The 20,601-nt window shown below is 39.9% G+C and overlaps 1 protein-coding gene across 9 annotated transcripts in view; it reads left to right on the top strand.

Moving 5' to 3' along the window:
• The window catches only part of fndc3a (fibronectin type III domain containing 3A), a 113,130-nt gene that overhangs the window by 20,061 nt on the left and 72,468 nt on the right, over positions 1-20,601 (top strand). For 7 of the 9 annotated variants that reach the window (XM_088639651.1, XM_088639650.1, XM_088639660.1 and 4 more), the window contains 2 exons: positions 9,791-9,935; positions 13,594-13,668. In XM_088639651.1, the coding sequence (XP_088495777.1) occupies positions 9,825-9,935; positions 13,594-13,668 (186 nt within the window). In that variant the 5' untranslated portion in view covers positions 9,791-9,824. Of the gene's footprint in view, positions 1-9,790; positions 9,957-13,593; positions 13,669-20,601 lie in introns of all 9 variants that reach the window. The other 2 variants (XM_088639656.1, XM_088639657.1) reach the window with 2 other exon arrangements.

Below are 20,601 nucleotides of genomic sequence, written 5' to 3'. Positions count from 1 at the left end.
TATGTCAGAGAGGCAATTAGAAAGAATAGAGACAGCCACATCAGTGTCAGGTTTGGTATAGATGTATATTTGAGTATCGTCAGCATAGAAATGATAGCTGAGGCCATGTGATCTTAAAAGCTGGCCAAGTGGGAACATGTAAATGCTGAAGCAAGGGGCCCAGTATTGAGCCCTGAGGAACACCAGACTTAACAAGTCCAATTTCAGACCTATACCCATTAAGAAAGACAAAGTGACAGCGATCAGTGAGATAAGATTTGAACCATTTGAGAGCAGTGTCAGAAACTCCAAACACAGTCTCAAGATGAGAAAGTAAGATGTTATGGTCAACAGTGTCAAAAGCAGCACTGAGATCAAGAAGGATGAGTATAGAAAGAGAACCAGAATCAGAAGCTATTAGAAGATCGTAAGTGACTTTGATCAGGGCAGTATCTGTGCTGTGAAGTTGACGGAAGCCAGATTAGAGGGGTTCGAAAAAGGATGTCATGAGGTGGTTATGTAACTGAAGTGTGACAGCACGTTCTAGAATTTTTGCAAGAAAGGGTAAGTTGGAGATGGGGATGAAAATTGTTAAGGTTGTCGAGAGCCACGTTAGGCTTTTTTGGCACGGTGGTAATGGCAGCAGTTTTGAGGACCGTTGGTACAGTGCCAGTGCTAAAGGATTCATGTATAATATTGAGGACAATGGGACAGAGAGAAGAGAAACAGGACTGAAATAAAGTGGTGGGAATGGGATCTAAAATAGATGTGGTGGGTTTCATATGTGTAACTAGTTTATTGAGGGATGCTGACTCAAGAAGAGAGAAGCTGGAGAGAAGGGAACCAGAAACGTTGAATGAGGAGGGAGGAGATATGGAAATGATATGTGTAGTGGAGAGAATGTGATGCCGGATATTGTCGATCTCGGAACTAAAGAAATCTAAGAATGTGTTGGAAAGTTGCGATGAGGCAGGCAATGTGGTGGGGCAGTTTGTTTTGAGCAGTCTGTTGATGGTGGCAAAAATATATCTGGGGTTGTTTTGGTGATTTTCAATGATGTGAGAGAAGTAAGTGGATCTAGATCAAAAAAAGAATGTGGTTTATGTGGTTGTCATCAAAACTTCAATGAATTAAAGATGTACGACATTTCAAATAAGAGGTGAGTTTTTTCTTCCTCATATGTTTCTTCAGAAATAATTTTAATTGTATTATTAAGTATTTATCATTATGTTGTACAGAGCTTTCGGTTACTATGATTAAACAGAATTCCTGTAGGTGATTACGTGAATACTGCAATGCATTTATCAGCTACTGACACAGGTCATTTCTTTGTTGATGATGCAGGAAAAAAAGAGTAAATTAGTGTCTCACAAGAGAGAAAAATGGATCTCGAGAATAATCCATTTCATTTGATTTATGGAACAATTCTTTTTTCAGAATCTCTTTTTTAAATGGGTGGTGACAAAGGAAGCTCTGTTCTGTGGAAGGGGTTTGTTTTTCCTTTCTGTGCAGTGTCATGGATAAAGTTTTTATAGAGCACTGTAGAGGGTACTGCCAAGGGTAGTCAGGCTTAATTTGTGTCACTTATTGACAGGAAATACTCTTTTTCTTATCGTATCTTGTCTTGGTGAGCACCATTGTAAACTATCCCTTCATTTTCTACCCACTTTGCTCAATTCAGAGTCAGAGAGGAGCCAGAGCCTATCCCAGCAAACAATGGGCACATGGCAGGATATACCACGGATGGAACGCCAGTCCATTGTAGGGCACACATATGCTTACAGCAAGGCCAGTTTTCTCAGATGGCATTTAACCTACCAGTATGTCTTTGGACTGTGGTAGGAAACTTGAGCACTCGGAGGAAACCCACATGTTCATGGGGAGAACATACAAACTCCACACAGACAGCAGCCCAGGAATTGATTGATGCAAGGCAGCAATGCTAACCACCATGACAAATGTGCTATAAAAAGAACTCCTGAATGATATGCTGTTAGGGCACAAACTGTCCCTTATAGTCCAGATGTTGCTGTCTGATAATAGGACTAAGTAAAGAATGAGCTTATTTTCACACCAGCAAGTAACAGCCTTTGCTCTCTGCTTATCTTGAATCTCGCATTAATGGTCATAAATATTATTCTCCTTCCAGAGTCCAGGGACAGCTGGATGTGAAACATCAGTTGCGCATCACATATCAAAAGACAGGTCGGATACATCCTTGCTATAGTTTATTTCCATGGATTAATAAAAATGTACTGTAATGACTGTAAAAATGATGATAAATTTTAAGAGTGCATCATAAAGGATAATGTCATGAAGGATAGGTACGACAGATCATTATTATAGAATATTATTTTTTTGCAATTATATATTAATACTATACTACTAATTAAATAGTTGAGCTGTAGTGAAGGTAATACTACTTATTAGAAAGCGCTCACTCACTCTGCAGTCTGTGTGGGTCCTAATGCCCCAGTATAGTGATGGGGACACTATACCGTAAAACGTGGTTGTCCTTTGGGTGAGATGTAAAACCAAGGTCCTGGATCTCCATCGTCATTAAAAGTTCTAGAGCGTTTCTCAAAGAACCTTAACCAGTCATGGCCTCCTAATAATCCCCATTTATGAACTGGCATAATCACTGTGTTCTCCTCCCCACTGTTAGCTTATCGGTGGTGAGCGTCCTGGTGGTGGTTGGAGCCCCCAACACTTTGTCTGGAGTGTCTAGAAAAGCACTATATAAGTATAATGTTGTTGTTATTTTTTTTGCACTCATTAGTGTTTTATGAACATTTGTGAGGAATAATTACTTTTTCCCCCAAAACAATCACATTCTTGTCAATTCAGAGAAGGCTGTTTCATCTGTCCATCTTGGCTCTGTATGTATTGCACACTGTTGAGAAACTTGCTTTCTTCAAATGACGCAGGTGAATAAGAATCTCAAAATCTGTGTCTTTAAGACATACGCAATAGTACAGCCACCCTGCCCATACCTCTAAGTCCTGAATAGGCATTCAAACAAGATAACGGAATCAAGATTACTCTGTTAATGCACTGCACTGCACTGTTTGGACACCTCCTTGGACACTGTATTTTGCAATAGGGGTTGGGACGGTATAACAGGGTGGTCAGGATGGGTGGGACAGTCCAGTAACACATTCTCACAAGGCAGTTAGGCAGTTGGCTGTGCTGTTCTCTATAGGAGCACTGACTGAGGAGACAGAGGTTGTCTAATCGGACCTCAGAGTCACTCTGGACAATGAGATTATACAATCTCAGGGTGAGATCCTTTGTGGAGACTATAAAAAGCTTTACAAATACTCTTTTGACTTAGCTTTTATCCCAATAGTATCTTAATTAGAAGCGTCCTCCATTGTTGCCGTGCCACGTAAGAAAGAAGATGGGTGAGAGCAGACCGGCCTAATTGAGTGGTGAGGCTTTTTTGCTGATACTCGGTTCTGACGTGGAGTTAAATGTGTGTGTTTAGAGGTGACTTCAGGGCAGGGAAGGAAGAGTAACATCAAGCTGGCTCCTTGTTTAATCTTCCATATAATGGTTGGTTTCATGTGCATGTTTCCCTGCTATGCTACCATCAAAGGCGGATCTGTTACAGGAGGTTAGAGCTCAAGCTTCACTGCTTTTTTTTAATGCAACATCAAACATTAGTCCATGAATGCAGGAAAAAAATCCTTTGTCTTGTTTTGAATGTAAATGTGCAAAAATGAAAATCTGAACTCTACAGCAATTTTTATTTGGTTTTATGTATTATGATTTCAGGTTAGGCATAGAGATGGTTTACTAACATCTTCTAATATGCATTAGGATAAGAATAGGAACAACTTCTATTTTTCTGCTTTGTTTTGTAGTTTAATATTTGGAAATTTTGCTCTTTATGGAATTTTCACTAATTCCATATCTTTTCACTATATTTATCATAAAAAAGCAGGTGTAACTTAACAATAGCATTTTAAGAATACCATTGCTCAACAATACTGTGCCACTAGAGGTTGCTCTAGGAGTTTAGATTGTTCGCACACAGGAAGTGAAGGATAGAGAATAATCTGCTTGTAAATATACGCTGCTTAATGAAAATGTATTTGGCACCTATATTCCTGTCTCATTATTTCACATTATTGCCAAGACATTGACAATCAGAATGTTTACCCTTGGTGAGACCCCACTTGATCCTTTCCTCCCATCTGCAGGTTAGCCTGTCCTTTCAGTCCTTGGGTGAGAGTGTTTAACTTACCCTCCTTCATACTGGCCAGAAATAAGGGTCTGATCACTGCTTAGGTGCAGCAGGCCTATTTTCTACATACTTCCCCTGTGAGATGCCACATGCACAACTGCTCTCAGTTCTCAGTTCTCTAAAGGAGTTCTTCACACCCAGAGGCAATACTTTTGCTGAATACTTCCATGTTCAGTGGAGTGGGAGATGGGGTGCATTGCGGGAACAGTGTGTCAGCAAAATGAGAAATGGGGTGCACCCTGCAACAGTACATGATGGTTGCTACCCGCAAGTTTGAGAGCACGACAGATATATTTGCCACACAGCTGCAGCTGCACATCATTCGCTACCTGCCTTGGATGAACAGCTGCAAAATGACATGAAAGTTGTTACATTCAGTGACGTATGTCTGCATGTAGATAGACAGCTGTTGCAGTCTCAGAGCTGGGTTTTTATTCTCTGACAAACACTAATGGCAGGTGTCTCTGCGCATGCCAGCAAAAGACGCACCTTATCTTACAGGGCCAGAAGCAGACGCTAATGGAATAATTCTGCTATTTGCTTAGCTGATACTCTTATCCAGGCCCACTTACAAAATACACAATGATATATAAAGTAAATATAGCACTAAAAATACAATAAAAGTAAATGGGAAAACAATTTAAATCCAGTAAAAGAAAAATGTTACTAGTAAAAATGATAAGAACAAAACTGAGGCAGGTACACGGGGGCATCGGGCATCGTGTGGTCAGTATGGCTATAAATCCGCTAAACTGGTTTATAACATTGAATGCTTGTTTCGATATGGCGGGGCTTTGTTGTTCGGGACCTTGAACACAGGAAGAGGTTATTCAGCGTGCCAACAAACAAGAGTAGCTCAGTGGACTTTCACTTGAATTAAAATGGCTGTCCCTGAATTCACAGCTAGTCTCCACTCTTTCAGGTCACCCTTTGCCAGATGTTCCCCTGTGGTCACATTTGTTCATGTATTATGGTTTGCTTACATGCCACGTGTTAATGTTAATGTGGCCCTGTCTTTTAAAATTTTACCCAGGTTCTTGCAGTGAAGATGAGACGCTTGCTGAAATCAAACCTACAGGAATGATTCATTTGCATTAAAAGCATTATTTGTTACAAAATCAGGGTTCTTCTTCAGTGGTTTGCTTTTAGATGGCAGATTACTTCCAGAATATTTGAAAAGGAAGGCTGGGTTCTAACAAGAGCTCGATCCATTTTATATTGTTTTTCTACTGACCATGAAATCTGAATGTTAAGGTGTCTTGACCACATCACGTCAGATCTTTTGGTTCTGTTAGAAAGCTGCATGTCCTTCTGATTTTAATCCCTGTCAAGTTTGCAGATTCTTCACAGAGCCACGTGTGTGGCTTAATTAGAGCAGGCGAACATGAAGCACATCTTTCTCTACTCATTACTACTGGCCCCTATAAAAGCTGAAAGACTGTCAAGGAACCAAGAGCTTGTAACTGTGCCCTTAAAGAGTGTCGGAATGAAGCACACAGACTCGGCCTCTGTCTTCACTCTATTCCTGAATCCTCACCTTTGCAGAGCTGCTTTGGTCTGGTACTCAGTATATAAAGAAAGAAACTGAATGAACATATTTTCTCAACTTCTTGGATGCTAAGGGAAGCATCTCTTAGGCTGGACAGATGTTGGCCTGTACTCTGCTGTAAATGATGTCTTCACAGTAAGGTACAGATGGTAGTGTCATGTGCTTTTAAGTTTAAGGGTTCCACCACACACTAAATGAGTTGCCTTAATCTGATTGAAGTTGCTTAAATCTGTTGTGTTGGAGGTGCTGCTGTGTCTAGTTTGCTGCTCATGGGAAATCAGTCCAGGCCTTTCTGATGTCAAGCTGATCTTAGCGTTGTCCTTTATAAAGATCTCTTGTAAAGAGATTAGGGAGCACAAAGGAGAAATTAGCTACATGCATACAGTTGAGATACAAATCAGTGAAGGAGTGATTGGATTTGCCTGTGTGGCACAATTGTCAAAAGGGAGTCAAATTCTTAATGATGAGAATTTTTAATAATGATCATCCATTATAAAAGCTGAATTTTATATACATTTTTTTCAGACTGTACCCTTAGTTTCTGACATCGGGTAACTGGTTCTAGCTCCTGAAACATTTTTTTTTATTTGAGTTAATTTTTTATTTTAAATCTGTAAGTTTTCGTAACAGTCCATTTTCAGTGTGGTCATCAGGAGTGCATTTCTGCCTTTGTCAGAAAAGTAGTGTACTCATCGTCCTGTCAGTTTTTGAGTCTTCATCAGGCAGTGGTATGGTGGTGCAGTGGATAGTGTTGCTGCCTTGCAGCTGGAACACGGGTTCAACTCCTGGGGTGCTATTTGCGTGGAGTTTGTATGTTATCTCCATGTTCACATGGGTTTTCGGATACAGTCCAAAGACTGGTAGGTTTATTGTCCATTGCTTGGCAGGATAGATTCAGGCTCCCCTTCTACCCAGTATTGGATAAAGCAATTAGAAAATTGTTTCATTAGGTGGCATTGCTAAAAAGTCTTTTTTTTACTTATGTATAGTATTCATGAGATTTACATTTTAAGTTATTATTGAAAGAAAAAAGGGAATAAACATTTATACTCGTGTTTTTTTTTTTGCTTCTCCGTTGTTTGAAGCTCGCAATTTGGTCTGTAACTAATTGATAGCAATTAGATGAACTAAAATGCTGTGTTTTGCACGCTGTCCTCTCCTGACACAGTTCTTAATGGCACCAATCAATTTGCTGTAGTTCCTTGCCACGCAAATAGGGCATATGGATTAGATGTTCAACAAAATTTGTCTTCTCTTTAGTGTAATGATTGTTTTTCAGAGAGAGACACATTTAAGCGTTATTACCTCTGCTGAGGCAGAGGGTGGTTGGGAGAGACATACGGTTTCTTGGTAAAACATCTGCTTCCAGGAGCAGCTCACAGTACATCACCACATGCATCCTCCTGCAGTGCTGAGTCGTTGCCTAACCGATAAAGACAGAACGATATGACTTCAGTAGTGTTGCATTATTTAGGATAGGTTTACTCTGCAATTCTAATGATGAAATAATGTCAAGTGTCAGTTGCTCATTTAAGTAAATCTCTGCGTGGACCACCAAGTATAGTCTGAAAGTGAAGAGGAATATTCATAAGTATCCTCACGTCTTGATGAGTTGCATATTTTATTTCTTCTTCCTATTTTGTGAAGTGTTAAATCGCTGAACTTTGACATCACCTCCCAGCACTGGGGCCCTGGGTTCAATTCCTGAGGTGCTGTGTATGTTCTTCCCGTATTCACATGGGTTTCTTCTGGGTGCTCCAGTTTCCTCCTGCAGTCCCAAGACATGCTGGAAAGGTTAGGTGACTTATGTAAATAGACTCTAGTGGGAGTGTATTTGTGTTTCTATGTGCTTTGCAGTAGACTGGCATCTCATATCCTGTATCGTGTTTTGCACCCTTTTCTTGCCCGGTTACGCTCCAGCCCCTGACCCTATACTCAAATGAGCGGATTAGAAAATGGACAGGTGTTTAGACATATGCAACTTAAGTACCAGCTGCATGTTCTCGTTTTTTATTACTAAAATACCTAGGGTTATACTGTTAACATACCAAGAACTTCTTTCGTCTCTTGAAGCATGATTGGGAACTGTAGTGCATTATAGGTAGTCTGCTAGAGGGCGGTAATTAACAATGAGCAACTTTGAAGTGCAGTTTTAAAAGATACATACTAAATGGGTAGATTGACCTGGTAAAATAAAAGGCCAAAATTAAAACCCCTAGTATTCATACACAACACAATGGCAATCAGAATATCTCTAGTCATTTATGGCTGGGGCAGAAAATACCTCACTCATGCATGAACAAGAATAAAATGTACGTGCTAAATGATCTGACATATGTCCATAGCTGACCTGAAACATTAGATTTGATGCCAAGCTGACATGCCAAGATAGTTGTATATTAAGTGTCGGTGCAGGTAATCAAATGTTGAATGGTAGCTCGAGACATTGGTGTGCAAATAGGAAAGAAATTAACAACTTTTTTTGTATTTCTTTTTATCTTTTGAAGACATTCTTAATCTTTATCCACTCTCCAACATTGTGGGACTAACTTAAGAATGTGGCAAGATTTTTTTTTTTAAAACAATGAATCCATAACATTGGTGGCTGTAAGTGTGGAGCCGGTAAATAGCATACTAAGTAGTACTTGGTCGGGTTCAGGTGAGCTTTTCCAGCATAAGAACAGTTGTTGTGATGCATGGAGATCGTTAGGTAGGTTAACATGCCTCACTGTCTTGACCGTAGTGATTTGAGCGTACCTTGGGCTGAGCTGTTGGCCCTAACTTAGTCCTCAGTGGTAAGATGAGAACATCAGAAAGGCTACCAATGAGAGGAGTCAGTTTGGTTCATCTGCCCCTTTGATAGAAGCTAATTGATCCAAGGATCTCATCCAGCTGTTTCTTGAAATAAGTCAGGGTATTGTATTTATCAGCATGACTGCATAGCTTGTTCTATACTGCCACACTCCTTTGTGTAAAGAAGTGCCTCTTGTTCTTGGTTTTTAAATGGTCTTCCATGTAGGTTCGACTTGGAATCCTGTGGTTCATGTTTCATTGTTTGTTCTGAAGAAGTCCAGACTTGGTCAGTGCCTTTGAGGATTTTGAATTATTTTATAGTATCATCTTCTCTGTTCAAAACTAAAAAGGTTCTGTCCCCTCAAAATGTATTTGCTGTATTCTGGACTAATTCAGAGCACAATAAAGATTAATAAATGTCAAGGCCTGTGTTTAAGCAATTGTACTTGAGAAAATTATTCAGGTGTTTTGTTAATGTTAATCAGAACCTTTGTTGCATCTCTTCCAACAGTAAAGACAAAGGTAGTACTCGGGGACTGAAGAATTGCCAGTGTAGTTTCTATCTATAAAAGGCTGAGAAAATTGAACCGATAAGTCTGACTTCTGTTTCATGCAAGATAATGGAAACAATTCATGGAACTAGAGGATCACCTATCTGGAAATAATATTCTAGGAAATAGCATGGATTTAAAGAAGGTAAATCCAAACCTTACCAGCTTGTTGGAGTTTTTTAAAACAAGCAGCAGTAGTAATGGAAACGCACAGGGCATATGATATGGTGTATTTAGATTTTCAGAAGGCTTTTGATAAAGTTCACTATAAGAAGTTAATGCTCATGTTGCAGGAGGCAGACTTCCAGGGACACAGAAAAGAACATTACAGCAATGTCTCCTACAGAATGTTACTCCAAGCAAAGCAAGACGTGGAGTACATAAAGTTGTGTTGTTGTGATTTTTTTGTGGCAAGTTGCTATTAAAAAAACATTGTTGCCGCTTGCCAATCAAATTGAAGCTGGTGTAATGCATTACATTATGTTAGAATAAATAGCATAATAAAATAAGTGTTTATGGATTAAATAATATATTGGTTAAAATAAGATGTTATATTATAGTCTAAATAGCATTACACTTTCTTCCTTGCTAGTTTTTTTGGGTGGGCAGTCTATACCTCCTTCAGACTGAATGTGCATTGTGCCCATGAGTGCTGTGTTCTTGTTCTAGGAGCTGAAGGAGACCCGTGTTAGCGTTGGAGGCCATGGCTGACCACACTCCTCCTTTGGAGCCCAGCCCTCGGATCAGCGGTGACCTGTCCCTCCTGGCCCCCCCTCCGCCACCCTCCATGGTCAATGGAGATGGAGCTCAGCAGGTAACAAGAAACACTCAGATGGTGAGGAGGTGCAGAGGGTGGGGGAAACCAATTAAACTATAGGGTTGGGTGGGGCTAAAAAACCTGTGTGACAATGTCAGTTACTAAGTTTCTCTTAGCCCGACACTGAAGATGCCTCCTTAACAATAGAAAGAATTCCACTTAGATTTGGTAGCTTTCCAAAGGTTTTTGCACTGTGTTTCAGGTTTGTGTGCAGGTGAGACTGAAGTGGGGGAGAAACTCAGTTCACACATCCAAGTTGTATCTGCTACTTCTGAATATACATGAATATTCAGGATTGTCACCAAAAGCCCAACTGTTACAATTTCACTGATCAGGTAAACTTACAATTGGCTAGCTAGTTTCAAGATTTCTCTTCTTGCAGAGAAAGTCTGTTTACATACAGTATGAGCTCACTTCTAAGCCTGGTGTTTTTTTTACTAAAGTTCATTTTCAAGCTTGGACAACAATTGTCGCAGTCACATGGTTGGAATAGCTTGTGAATTTGCCAGATTTTAAGTGAGAGAGTTTCATTGTTGTGCAGCTTTTTAAGTCCCGTATTCATGGTTGGTGATTGGTTGTATAGTGTTTCCCTTCCTTGTCAGTTCCTTGTTGGTAGGTTGTTATCTTTGGATTCTTGATTGCTGACCCTCCAGCTGGGGTACCAGTCCAGATGGGTCCGACCTCTATACCCTCCTCTGCTGTACAGGATCTCTCATAGCTGTAACGTAACATAACCATGAGACCACCATGTGCCCCACCACTGCCTAACCACTAAAGGGCCAGCAACCCAGGGTCACAGTCAGGCAGATCTAGATGTTAATCCATCAGTTAGCCTTATGGTGTTCGGCAGATAAGCAGGAATGTGCTTTATACACAATGTATGGTGTGGAGATGACAGAGCAGAGTTACGGGGTTGTGAATTATCTTCCAAATGACTTCACTCACACCTCCTGCACATTAGTACTGGAGCTCTCTGTTATCTGGCACTGTTTCTTGCAAAATTTCTCATTTAACTTACTAATGAACATTCTTGGTATCTTACATTTCCACATGTAAGATCCACAGCTTTTTTAAACTGTTCCATTTAAGGTGATAATTAGATCAGTTACGGACAAGAGGAGAGCTGGATAGTAAAACTGTACAAACAGCAGCCCTACAGGACTAGAAATGGACATCCCCAATTTTTCACAGATGAATTTTACCTTTGTACATCACTAATATAATGAAATTAGTACATTCTTTCATCAGATTCTCATAAGTAAAGAGCTGATGAAAGCCTTAAATAAAGTTGGAGCACTAACCGCAAACATGAGGGCTTTACCCCTGGTCAAGCTAGAACAATAGTCTCATTAATGTACAGGTTTTCTCAAGGCTGTTGCATCTGTGTTTCTATAAAATAACCTGAAACAGTTTTTTTAAGTATATGACGACATGCTTGGAAATTGATGAAATATTAAAGAGAGTGAGTAAAATATATCAGTGTGGGCTTCATGATGTTTTTTGGTGAATGTAGATCTCGTTTAAGCCTGATGGGTGGCTTTTCACTTCTGTCCCCATCTGTAGAGGATTTATTAAAACTACAGGGAGAAACCATTAAGACTTAATAGCTTTCTGCAGTCTGGCAATGAAGCTGCTGAGGGTGAAAGTCTATTAAAAGTTAAGTCAATAAAAAGAAAATAATCTCCATACTCATCCCATCATCATTACTTCTGAACAGAGATACTTGGATCTACAAGAGAAAGAATAAGGAGGTTTATCTTCAAAAGCAACCAATCTCCAATACAAGAGCACAGCCCTGAGATTGTGTGATTCTGCAGCTTAACATAGGACAGTATGTATTCACGGTGTAGGCTGAGTAAAAATAAGAGTCTCCTATTCATTAAAATCCCACTCTAGGGTCATTGCTGACGTAAGAGCACAAATAGACTGGGTTTGACGTGCTTATAGCATTTCAAGCACAGGCTACAAAAAACCACACCAGGGAAAGAATAGCTTCCACTCAGGTTTTTTTTTTAAAAGGAGGGCAGCCTTGATGTTAATTTTCATTCAAGCGCACTGAAAAGCGTCAAAACAGGTAAATAAAGACGTCATTGCTAGCAAGCTCTGTCTGATTTTTTTCAAAGGTTATAAGTATATTCTGTAAAGAACTGCATTGTTTTTTGCCATAATTTTAACATCTTATACTCCAGAAGCCATGCAATAGGGGGACTGGCTCTTTTGAAGTTGGTCCCAGAGATGACAGGCCTGTGTCTCAGTCATGCATCATATTAATTGAGGACAGGTATCGATCGTGATCATCATCACAAGTACTGTACACAGCTTTTAAAATGAATATGTCTGTTAATATGTCACTTTGTCATCCTCATGGAGTGTGGCTGTAAAGACTTTAAGCACTAGTGCACTGGCCAAATTTTCTCCTTTTCTGTGACATATGGAACTGTGCATACAGGCAGTCCATTATGTGTCTTGGTTGGGGGCTAGAAAGTTGAGACGTATAGCTTAACAATGTATAACAGGTCATTGTTCCCAAAAGAGAAATACAGAGAGTTCAGGACCATAAGAGTGTAAACGTTGCCTATGCACCTTCAAAGTGTGTGTGTGTGTGGGGGGGCTCTTCCCATAGGAATTAATGCAATAAAGTCAGGTTAGGGACCACAAGTTACGGGGTGTGGCTAAACGAATAAAGTGGGTTCTGTTAAAAGTCCAGGTTACATTCCTAAATAATTAAACTACTCATAAACAATAATATATTTAACTTGGAATATGTATAGACATGAGTATATATGTTTAATGTACCTATACACTTTAAAAAGCAATAAATAGAATTAGATAACATTACTAACTGCTTTCGATTTGTGGTCTTGTCAAAACCAACAAAATAATTTGCTGCTTCAGGGAAGGTATTTTTTTCCCCCGCGCACTGTTCATGCTTAAATGTTTAATGTTGGGGTGATTCACAATCTAAGTCAAGTGTAACAGCAGTGTGTACACGAAGATTTTTTTAATGTTCAGTTTTGCTCTTCAGTATTTTTTTTCATTTCTGAAGGAAAATCCATGAACCGGCCTACGTTGCTGGCATTTGGTGCCTTGAAAAGCAACGTCCGTGCGGGGATTTTTGTGGAGGGAATTGTCGACTTTCTCATTTCATCAACAATGTATGTGTGTAATGCTCTGTAGCAGGGCAACTTAAAATGGGGTGCGCACATGACTTAAGTTAAAGGTTTAAATATTGTGCAGTGTTGAAAGATTGTGCTCTGGAAATGCATTGTTCCCCATAACAATAGTGGATTCAGTTTGCTGTTTTTCACAGTATATTCAAGCAATTTGGATTTAAGATTAAAAGGTGAATATGAGGGAAAATGTAATCTTTTATGTCTGGATATTTCTGTGCATATATGCATTAAATGTTTAAAAATAATAGCACTTTTTGTATTCCATCACCCCTTTTGGGTGAGCAGTCAAGTATATCAAAGTAGTATAAAACTTTGTTAGGTTGCAAGTCCTTTATGCACAAAATAACTGCATGAAGTCTGCAACCCACTAACATCACCAAACACTTGGCTTGCTCTTTTGAGATGCTTTGCCAAGCCTTTGCTGCATCCATTTTTAGTTGCTGTTTGTTCTGAGGGATTTCTGACTTCAGTCTCCTTTTCAGCAAGTGAAATGCATGCCCGATTGGATTAAAATCAGGAGATTGACTTGGCCAGTCTCAGACTTTCAAAACTGTAAGGTGAGTTTGGCGACTCTGCAGGAATCTTTGGATGCCAGCGTGACTGCAGTTGCATTATGGGAATGATAGTACTTTTGATGTATCAAAAGGGAGGGGGCGTGAATGTGACTGTTAGACTCGTACAGAGAAGAAATGAAAATCAGTTCAAAGCTAATTTGAAATTCTTCTGCTGATGCAAGGAACTGTGCCTGTGGAACATTATGGTCTTCTGTGCACAGCAGGGAGGAGGTGTAAACATTGTTGTGAAACCACGTGGGATTTCAAGTGGGTCTTGCTGAGGTGGAAACAAGTGACTAAGCCTTTGTTTATCCTTATAGTGCCTGTCAGCCAGTCTGGATTCTTGTCATTGCTAAGTTATCTCCTCGAGTATGTTTTTCCTTCTTATATACCTTGTTCACTGCCACCCTTCCTTATCCCTTGTCTGTTGGCATAGTTCTATCTTTACTTGCACTGTTTTTTTATAGCCATATAAGGCTTATCATTTAAAGTCTTAACCCACTGAATTCTACATGTGCCACATCCCACTTGAGTTTATATTTGCTAAAAAGTTCAAAAGGAGGGTGAGTACTTCAGGCAGAAGCCATTCTGGGGGTGAGCAGGATCACACAGCTCTCTCTGCTGCTCCTGTCATGGGGTTCATCACAGGAGTGCAGCACTGAGGAGCACTGGCCAGCAAGTCTTCTAAATGGCATGACCACAGACGAGCTCTTTGAGGCCAGTCCTCTACTGCAGGATGAAGGGCTTAACAAAAGGGGGGTTTCACCCCAAGTGTGAATTTTTTTTTCTCCACGAGCATGCCTACAAAAGCCTAACTTCATATTTTGAAATGCCTCTTTGGAGAAAAATCCCCTTTACTGCCGCATCATGTCTTTCCAACAGGTTCCGAGTATGGCTGTGCTGACCTTTTTGTAGTTCAAGCACAGGGTTACAAATCTCTTCCTGCTTTGTACCCCACTAGTATCCCCTGCCCGGCACTGCAGTGTCCCTTAAATGGCCACTACAACTGACGCTCCGATGTGTTTTTCTTGGTAAAAGCTGGTCTTTTGTAACTGGACAGTAGTGCCATGAAAATTTAAAGTGTCATTATTAATGCAGTAGAATTCCTGCCTGAGGTCCTTTTCTTTTTACTGTCTTGCAGTGTTCTTGGGTTGCCATGGTAATGATCTCTGTCATACCCATTGCAGGAGTACAGTATTGGTTAATGGAGTGCGGTGTTTTACTTTGCCTCCCATTGATCGTGTCATTGTTTTGCTGTGCTCGGGGCCTTTACCAGGACCACACCTGTACCCTGTCTCAGTGGAAACAACAGGAGGTCTGGGGCTCTGTGACAAAGCCAGGCAGAACTCTTCCCTAGTGCCAAGTAAGAAATGTTGCAGTCTGTGTTTTTCTAGGCAGTTTTTTTGTCTGAACCCCAGACCCAACAAGCAGGCAAATATTGATGCCTGTTTTACCTGCTGTGGGTTGTTTGGAGCAGGTGATGGTGATTTGTCACCTTTGTATCATTTTACATTTAAAAATTGATGTAGCAGCACGTTATAGCTAAGGGTAGCTATTAACTTAATTTAAGTTAAATAGTTCAAATTCTATGAATGTGTGGGCCTGGTTAGTTCAAATGATGAATTCAATACAAGACTTTGGTTTGGAACTCAGATACAGTAGATCCTCTTAACGCAGATATTGCAGATGTGAGACGGGCTTGTCAGTATACAACCAGGTTTCCCCTAGTTAAGTATCACCAGAGAGGCAGTTGGAATGGGATCAGCAAGGATTTACTTCAATGTCCACCCAGTGGGAGCTGCCAGGACACTGTGATCTCTGACTTATTTAAGAGAGATACACCGCCCCTAAAGGAGATTGGAAGTACAAGTGAAAGAAAGGCATTGTAGTTCTCACAGGGTTTAATTGAACTTCTTTATGTGAAACACAGTTCCAATCTCTTAGACCCTCCTTTCTCTACAACCACTGAGAAAACATGCGTATGACACATCTCTGAAACTTGACTGTTCTTTAGCTGCGGAGGCAAGTGTGTGTGTGGAGGGGGATTACTAGCCTCACGATCTGGCTGGGCAGCTTTTCCTTTATGTCGGTTTAATAAATCTCAGTATTTACTGTGTGGGCTTGCAGGACTCCCGGGTCGTATTTACCTGCTGTTCGACTGACAGGTATAATAGCTACTATCCACTGACTGGCAGCAAAGAGAACAAGAGACACCCCTGGGAGGGCTACAGGATCAGTGAATAAGAAGCACTGGGCTTTTAAGGCCTGTGCTATTCTCCGTGTGTCTGTTCGTTTGAGGATCTGGAGCTTGAACAGGTTTATTACCGTAATTGACTGCTTTTATGAACACTTTCCATGGCCAGGAGTTGGTATTACAGACCTCTAATCTCACTCTTCAAGTTTTGTAGCAACTTCTTCCATTATTGACGCTAACGGAACTTTTTTTTGCTTCAACTCAATTTGCTTTTGGGTTTCCAATTTCAAATGCATTCCAGTGTCTTACTTAGCCTTTTGTGTTAAGTTTGTGAAAATCTGTACTTTCTTTGGCTTCATTTGTACCATCAAATTCTGTGTTATTTATTGGAAATTCTTTTGGTCTTGTACTGTTTAAAAAACATCATCGAGACCTCATTCTTGGTTTTGGGGACACTCTGGGTTTTGTTTCAGCAATGTTTCTCTTAATTTCTTAAGCTTAGTCGATCCTTTCATAAAACTAATGGTTTAATTGATCAAATGGTTTTCGGCTGTTAAAAGTTGTGAATGGGGTTAAAAAAATACAAAATCCACGCGGTATTGGTTAAATCTTCTTTGATGTATTTTTTTTCTGTATACTGCATTACGATTTTAAACAAATGACACTATACAAAATGTGCATTAAGGGTTATTTCATTCAGACTTTCAGTCTGTTCAACTGTAATTATTTACGTATTGAAAGTTATTTGACAAGAACATAACAATAAATCATTAAACAGAAAAGTCTGGGGACAGACCAAACTTATCAGAGTTGTTTGTTCGTTACCTTGGCAGCTGTACAGGTCCATCAGGGTGTTTTAGAAACCCAGGTATGATGTAGTAAACCGTTAAATAAGATCATATTTAGGAACAGAAGAAAAATGATATCATAGAAGGGCCTATTCAGAACATTTTATTCTTTTGGTTGCTAGTAAACCATTTCATTTCAGTGTTCATCTGCAACATCATAAAACTGAGACATTTGACATTTTTAGTTCTGAACAACCCCACTATGCTGAGGCAATGTCAGGAACCCAGATGTCTCTTAGAAAGGAAAACAGTGCAGAAGAGATTCTCTTTTAAGCATAGTACCGTAATTAGACTGAGCATCAGAAGAACCTTATCACTCGGTGTGTTTTTAGAAACATTAAGTATACCACTTTGGATATTGATGTTTGGAACCTTACTTACTGCCTTTCCTGTAAGTTCAACCTGATGTGACACTATTCCAATAGGGCAGAGAAGGTCCTCATGCTGCTCATCTTTCTTGCAAGGTGAGATTGTGATAGTTACGCCATGCATGCCCCCGATCACCAGACTTGAGCCCCACTGAACATTTAGGAGACAAGCTGAGACCACGAGATCTTAAGTTCAGAAACAACGTGTTTATCCCACAAGATGGTGTTTGTGATCTGATGCAAAAAGATTTTTTTCTTTCAAGAAAATGGCCATGCACTTGCAGCCCAAAAAATACATTTTATGTATTTGTTATAATTTTGTGAGTTTATTGCAGTGATGTTTCGTTTCATACTCGGTTAATGTGATCGTAATGTTAATGTGATCAAACTGTTTGTGTCTTTGATCAGCACAGATCCCAGCAGCTAGCTGTTACAGTGTTGTAAAGATTTTTATTTTATCTAGGCACCTGCCGTGTGTTCTTTTGCTTCGTGTTGCCTGTGGTCATTAAAGAATTAGTATGTGCTGGAAATCAAAGTATGAATCACCGCTAAAATTTCAATCCAGTGATGCGAGAAGACTTTGTCATGTGTAGTTTTAGTTGTACAGAAGTGTCAGATCACTGTTAATCCCACAAAAGGGTTATGGTAAGTCAGAAAAGCACCCTGCAACATTAACGTTGACCTTTAAAAAGTCTGTTTAATATTAAAATATAAAAACCTGTGTGCACTGCAAGCTGTTAGGCCATTTCAGTCTTCCTTTTTTATACTTGGTGAAGCTGATAGGGGTCAGCAGAAGCTTCCTGAGTAAAGGGGACCAGACTACAGTTACTCCTGTGAGATTCCCTATCGTACCTTGGGCAGCTGAGAGATGGCGTTCCACCAGAGTGTAACCTATAAACCTAGAGCTTCCTCTGTAAAACTCAGCTCCCACCATAAACCACAGTCTTGCCAAACCATCAACCCACCACTCACAGATCATTTGTATTTCCCGGTAAGAACATTCTACTTTTGTCTGGGAGACCACATTGACTTCGGATTTGAAAATACCGATTCTTCTTCCCTCCCTTCAGACTTGCCACTGAAATGTTCCTGTGCAAGTCAGAATATATAGATCAGGGTAGAAGGACAACATCAGCAAACAGCAGAGATGCCACTTCCAAGCTCCCATACTGAATATTGTGCATTCCTTATGTGTCTTAATAATCCTGTCCATGGATCTTACAATCAGTAGCAGGAAAAACACACCCTTGGCAGAGTTCAAACAGGCTTAATGCCCAAAACACAAGCACAGCATTCAAAGAGTAGAGTTGATACCACACAAGAAGTTACTTAAATTCTGTTTAAGAAGCTCAATAACTTGGCTTTTTTTGAGACAACGAGAGACTTTGAGCAGTCCTAGGAAATGCAAGAGTTCAAACAAAATGCTATAAAAATAACATAGAAGCCGATATTTAGTCCTGTGTGTCTTTTTTGTTTGCTTTTCACAAATGTAGTGTGAAGAATTAGTTTTATTATAAGAAGTACCCTTGAAATAATGGGTACAGACCTTGCATCAAGGCAACAGGTATACAAGTATTTTGAAAAATCAGTATAAATTACAGTGTAAATATTTAAAAGGTACGTGAACAGATTTTGAGGAACTGATGGCTGCGTGTTCATTTCTCACATCGTTCACAGTCAGCCAGATGAAATTTGAATATAGTCACGATTACTTGTGACTGGTGAAAAAGATGAACATGTTTTCTTTCACAAGAAAAGAAAAAGTAAAACTGTGTGTCAAGTAACTAGAGTAAACAATTGCCATCCAAGACCAGTTATTGTCTCTCTCACTCACAGATAACATTGCTAGCTGGGCTTTTGACGTCATTGGCCTAATTTGTGGGCCGATTAACAAAAAAAACATTGCGTGCCATTTCTCCCTAATTTAGGTCAGTGAGTTTGACAAAAGCATACTTGCTCCTTCTATGTCTTTGGATATCACACGCTGCTCCCTATCAGACTCGAACACCAAGGGGCTCAAAAAGAACGTTCTCAAAGCAAATGTCCCTGGGGTCAGATGCACAGCAAGGGTTACTTTGATACTGCCAAGGGACATACAGCGCATTCAAACTAAACGGCAAAGGGAACCAAACAATCAGGTTACGTGAGGAGTAGAGAAATTCCACTGATTATGTGCTGCATCTTCAGAATGCGTGCTATTTGCTTATATGAATGAAGGAACTTTTGAACCTGAAGATATTTTTGATCTGAAATTTTAATTTTGAGAATACTCCAAGCTAAAATCCTTGACCTGTTTAGCTAATTCTGCATCTTTTTGCATAGCTATATTGTCATTATGCACCTGCTAGTATTGCCCTTTTCTCTTCTTGTGCTGGGACTTTGGTCAGCTGCAATCCAGTCATTTAAACTACTCTTTCATACATTGCTTAAATATCCCATGTTGTGCTAAAAATTTTCATTCGGTTACCTGACTATTTGACATTAATATAACGGTGTGGGCCGATTCTAGATCATACGCATATAAGTGGGCCAGGCAGTCCATTTCTCTCCAGGATTTCTAAATGTGCATAACACAACTCTTGTGTTCCAGCACCCTTTTAAAAGTGTTGGAATCCAAAAGCTAGAAAACTCTAAAATACATATTTACCTGTTATCTAATTCTCGTTCCCAATTTAATATTGTAAGGTAGATCCATGGGTAGGTAAGTTGCTCCAAGCAGCCTTAAAAAATTGACTGATTTGAAACTTTGGTAGGTAAATTGCTTTCTGGTTTCTGGTCTGCATCTGAAACAGGCTCTAGATTAATGGACCTTGTTAATGTCTAGTGTGATGCAGGAAAAGATACTGTATATTTGTAGAACCACTGCACTTACGTGCTTGAGTGCAGTGGTCTGAGGCAGTGAGCTGGATCCAAGAGCAGGTGAGGTAGTCGGTAAGCAGTGAGCCTGAGCAGCAGACGAACAACCAGAAAAAACACGGTTCAAAGATGTAGTAAAAAAAACAAGCAGGGGCTGTAGCCAGGAGGATTCGAGGTCACGGTACCGGGGAAGTTAGTGAGTGAAGTTGTAGAGAGCAAAACCAAGTGTAAAACCAATAAAACAGTTCAGAGAAAACTCCATAAGCAAGGTCCAACGAAGAACACTCAAGAAGGTACACACGGTAAACACACTGAGAATGCTAAGAAAAGGAAATTAATCTGAGTGTCATAGTAGTGCAGAGCAGCTTTTAAATAGCCAGGTGGAACTGATCACCTACTGGATGTCATTGTCACAGCAACCCATTGAGTGACCAGTGTGCTGGTTGCTGTGGTGATTATAGTGCAGTTTCCAATTCTCATCAACTTAAGGTTTTACACGTTACTGTGTACATTTTACTTTTGTGGTTTGAAATGCTCTCATCATTGCTAAATACTTTCTAACCCCATAATATGAAAATAGTGTTGTAGTTCCCCTTTAAGTCCACAAAAACAAAAAAGGACTTTTCAGTTTAGATGTAAAATGTAGCGTATTGAGTTTCAGCCTGTGAGG

The sequence above is a fragment of the Lepisosteus platostomus genome, chromosome 7 (genome assembly GCF_059453375.1).
Source record: "Lepisosteus platostomus isolate fLepPlt1 chromosome 7, fLepPlt1.hap1, whole genome shotgun sequence".
Classification (NCBI taxonomy): domain Eukaryota; kingdom Metazoa; phylum Chordata; class Actinopteri; order Semionotiformes; family Lepisosteidae; genus Lepisosteus; species Lepisosteus platostomus.
Note: the sequence above shows the minus strand (reverse complement) of the source record. Positions and strands in the feature narration are given on the sequence as shown.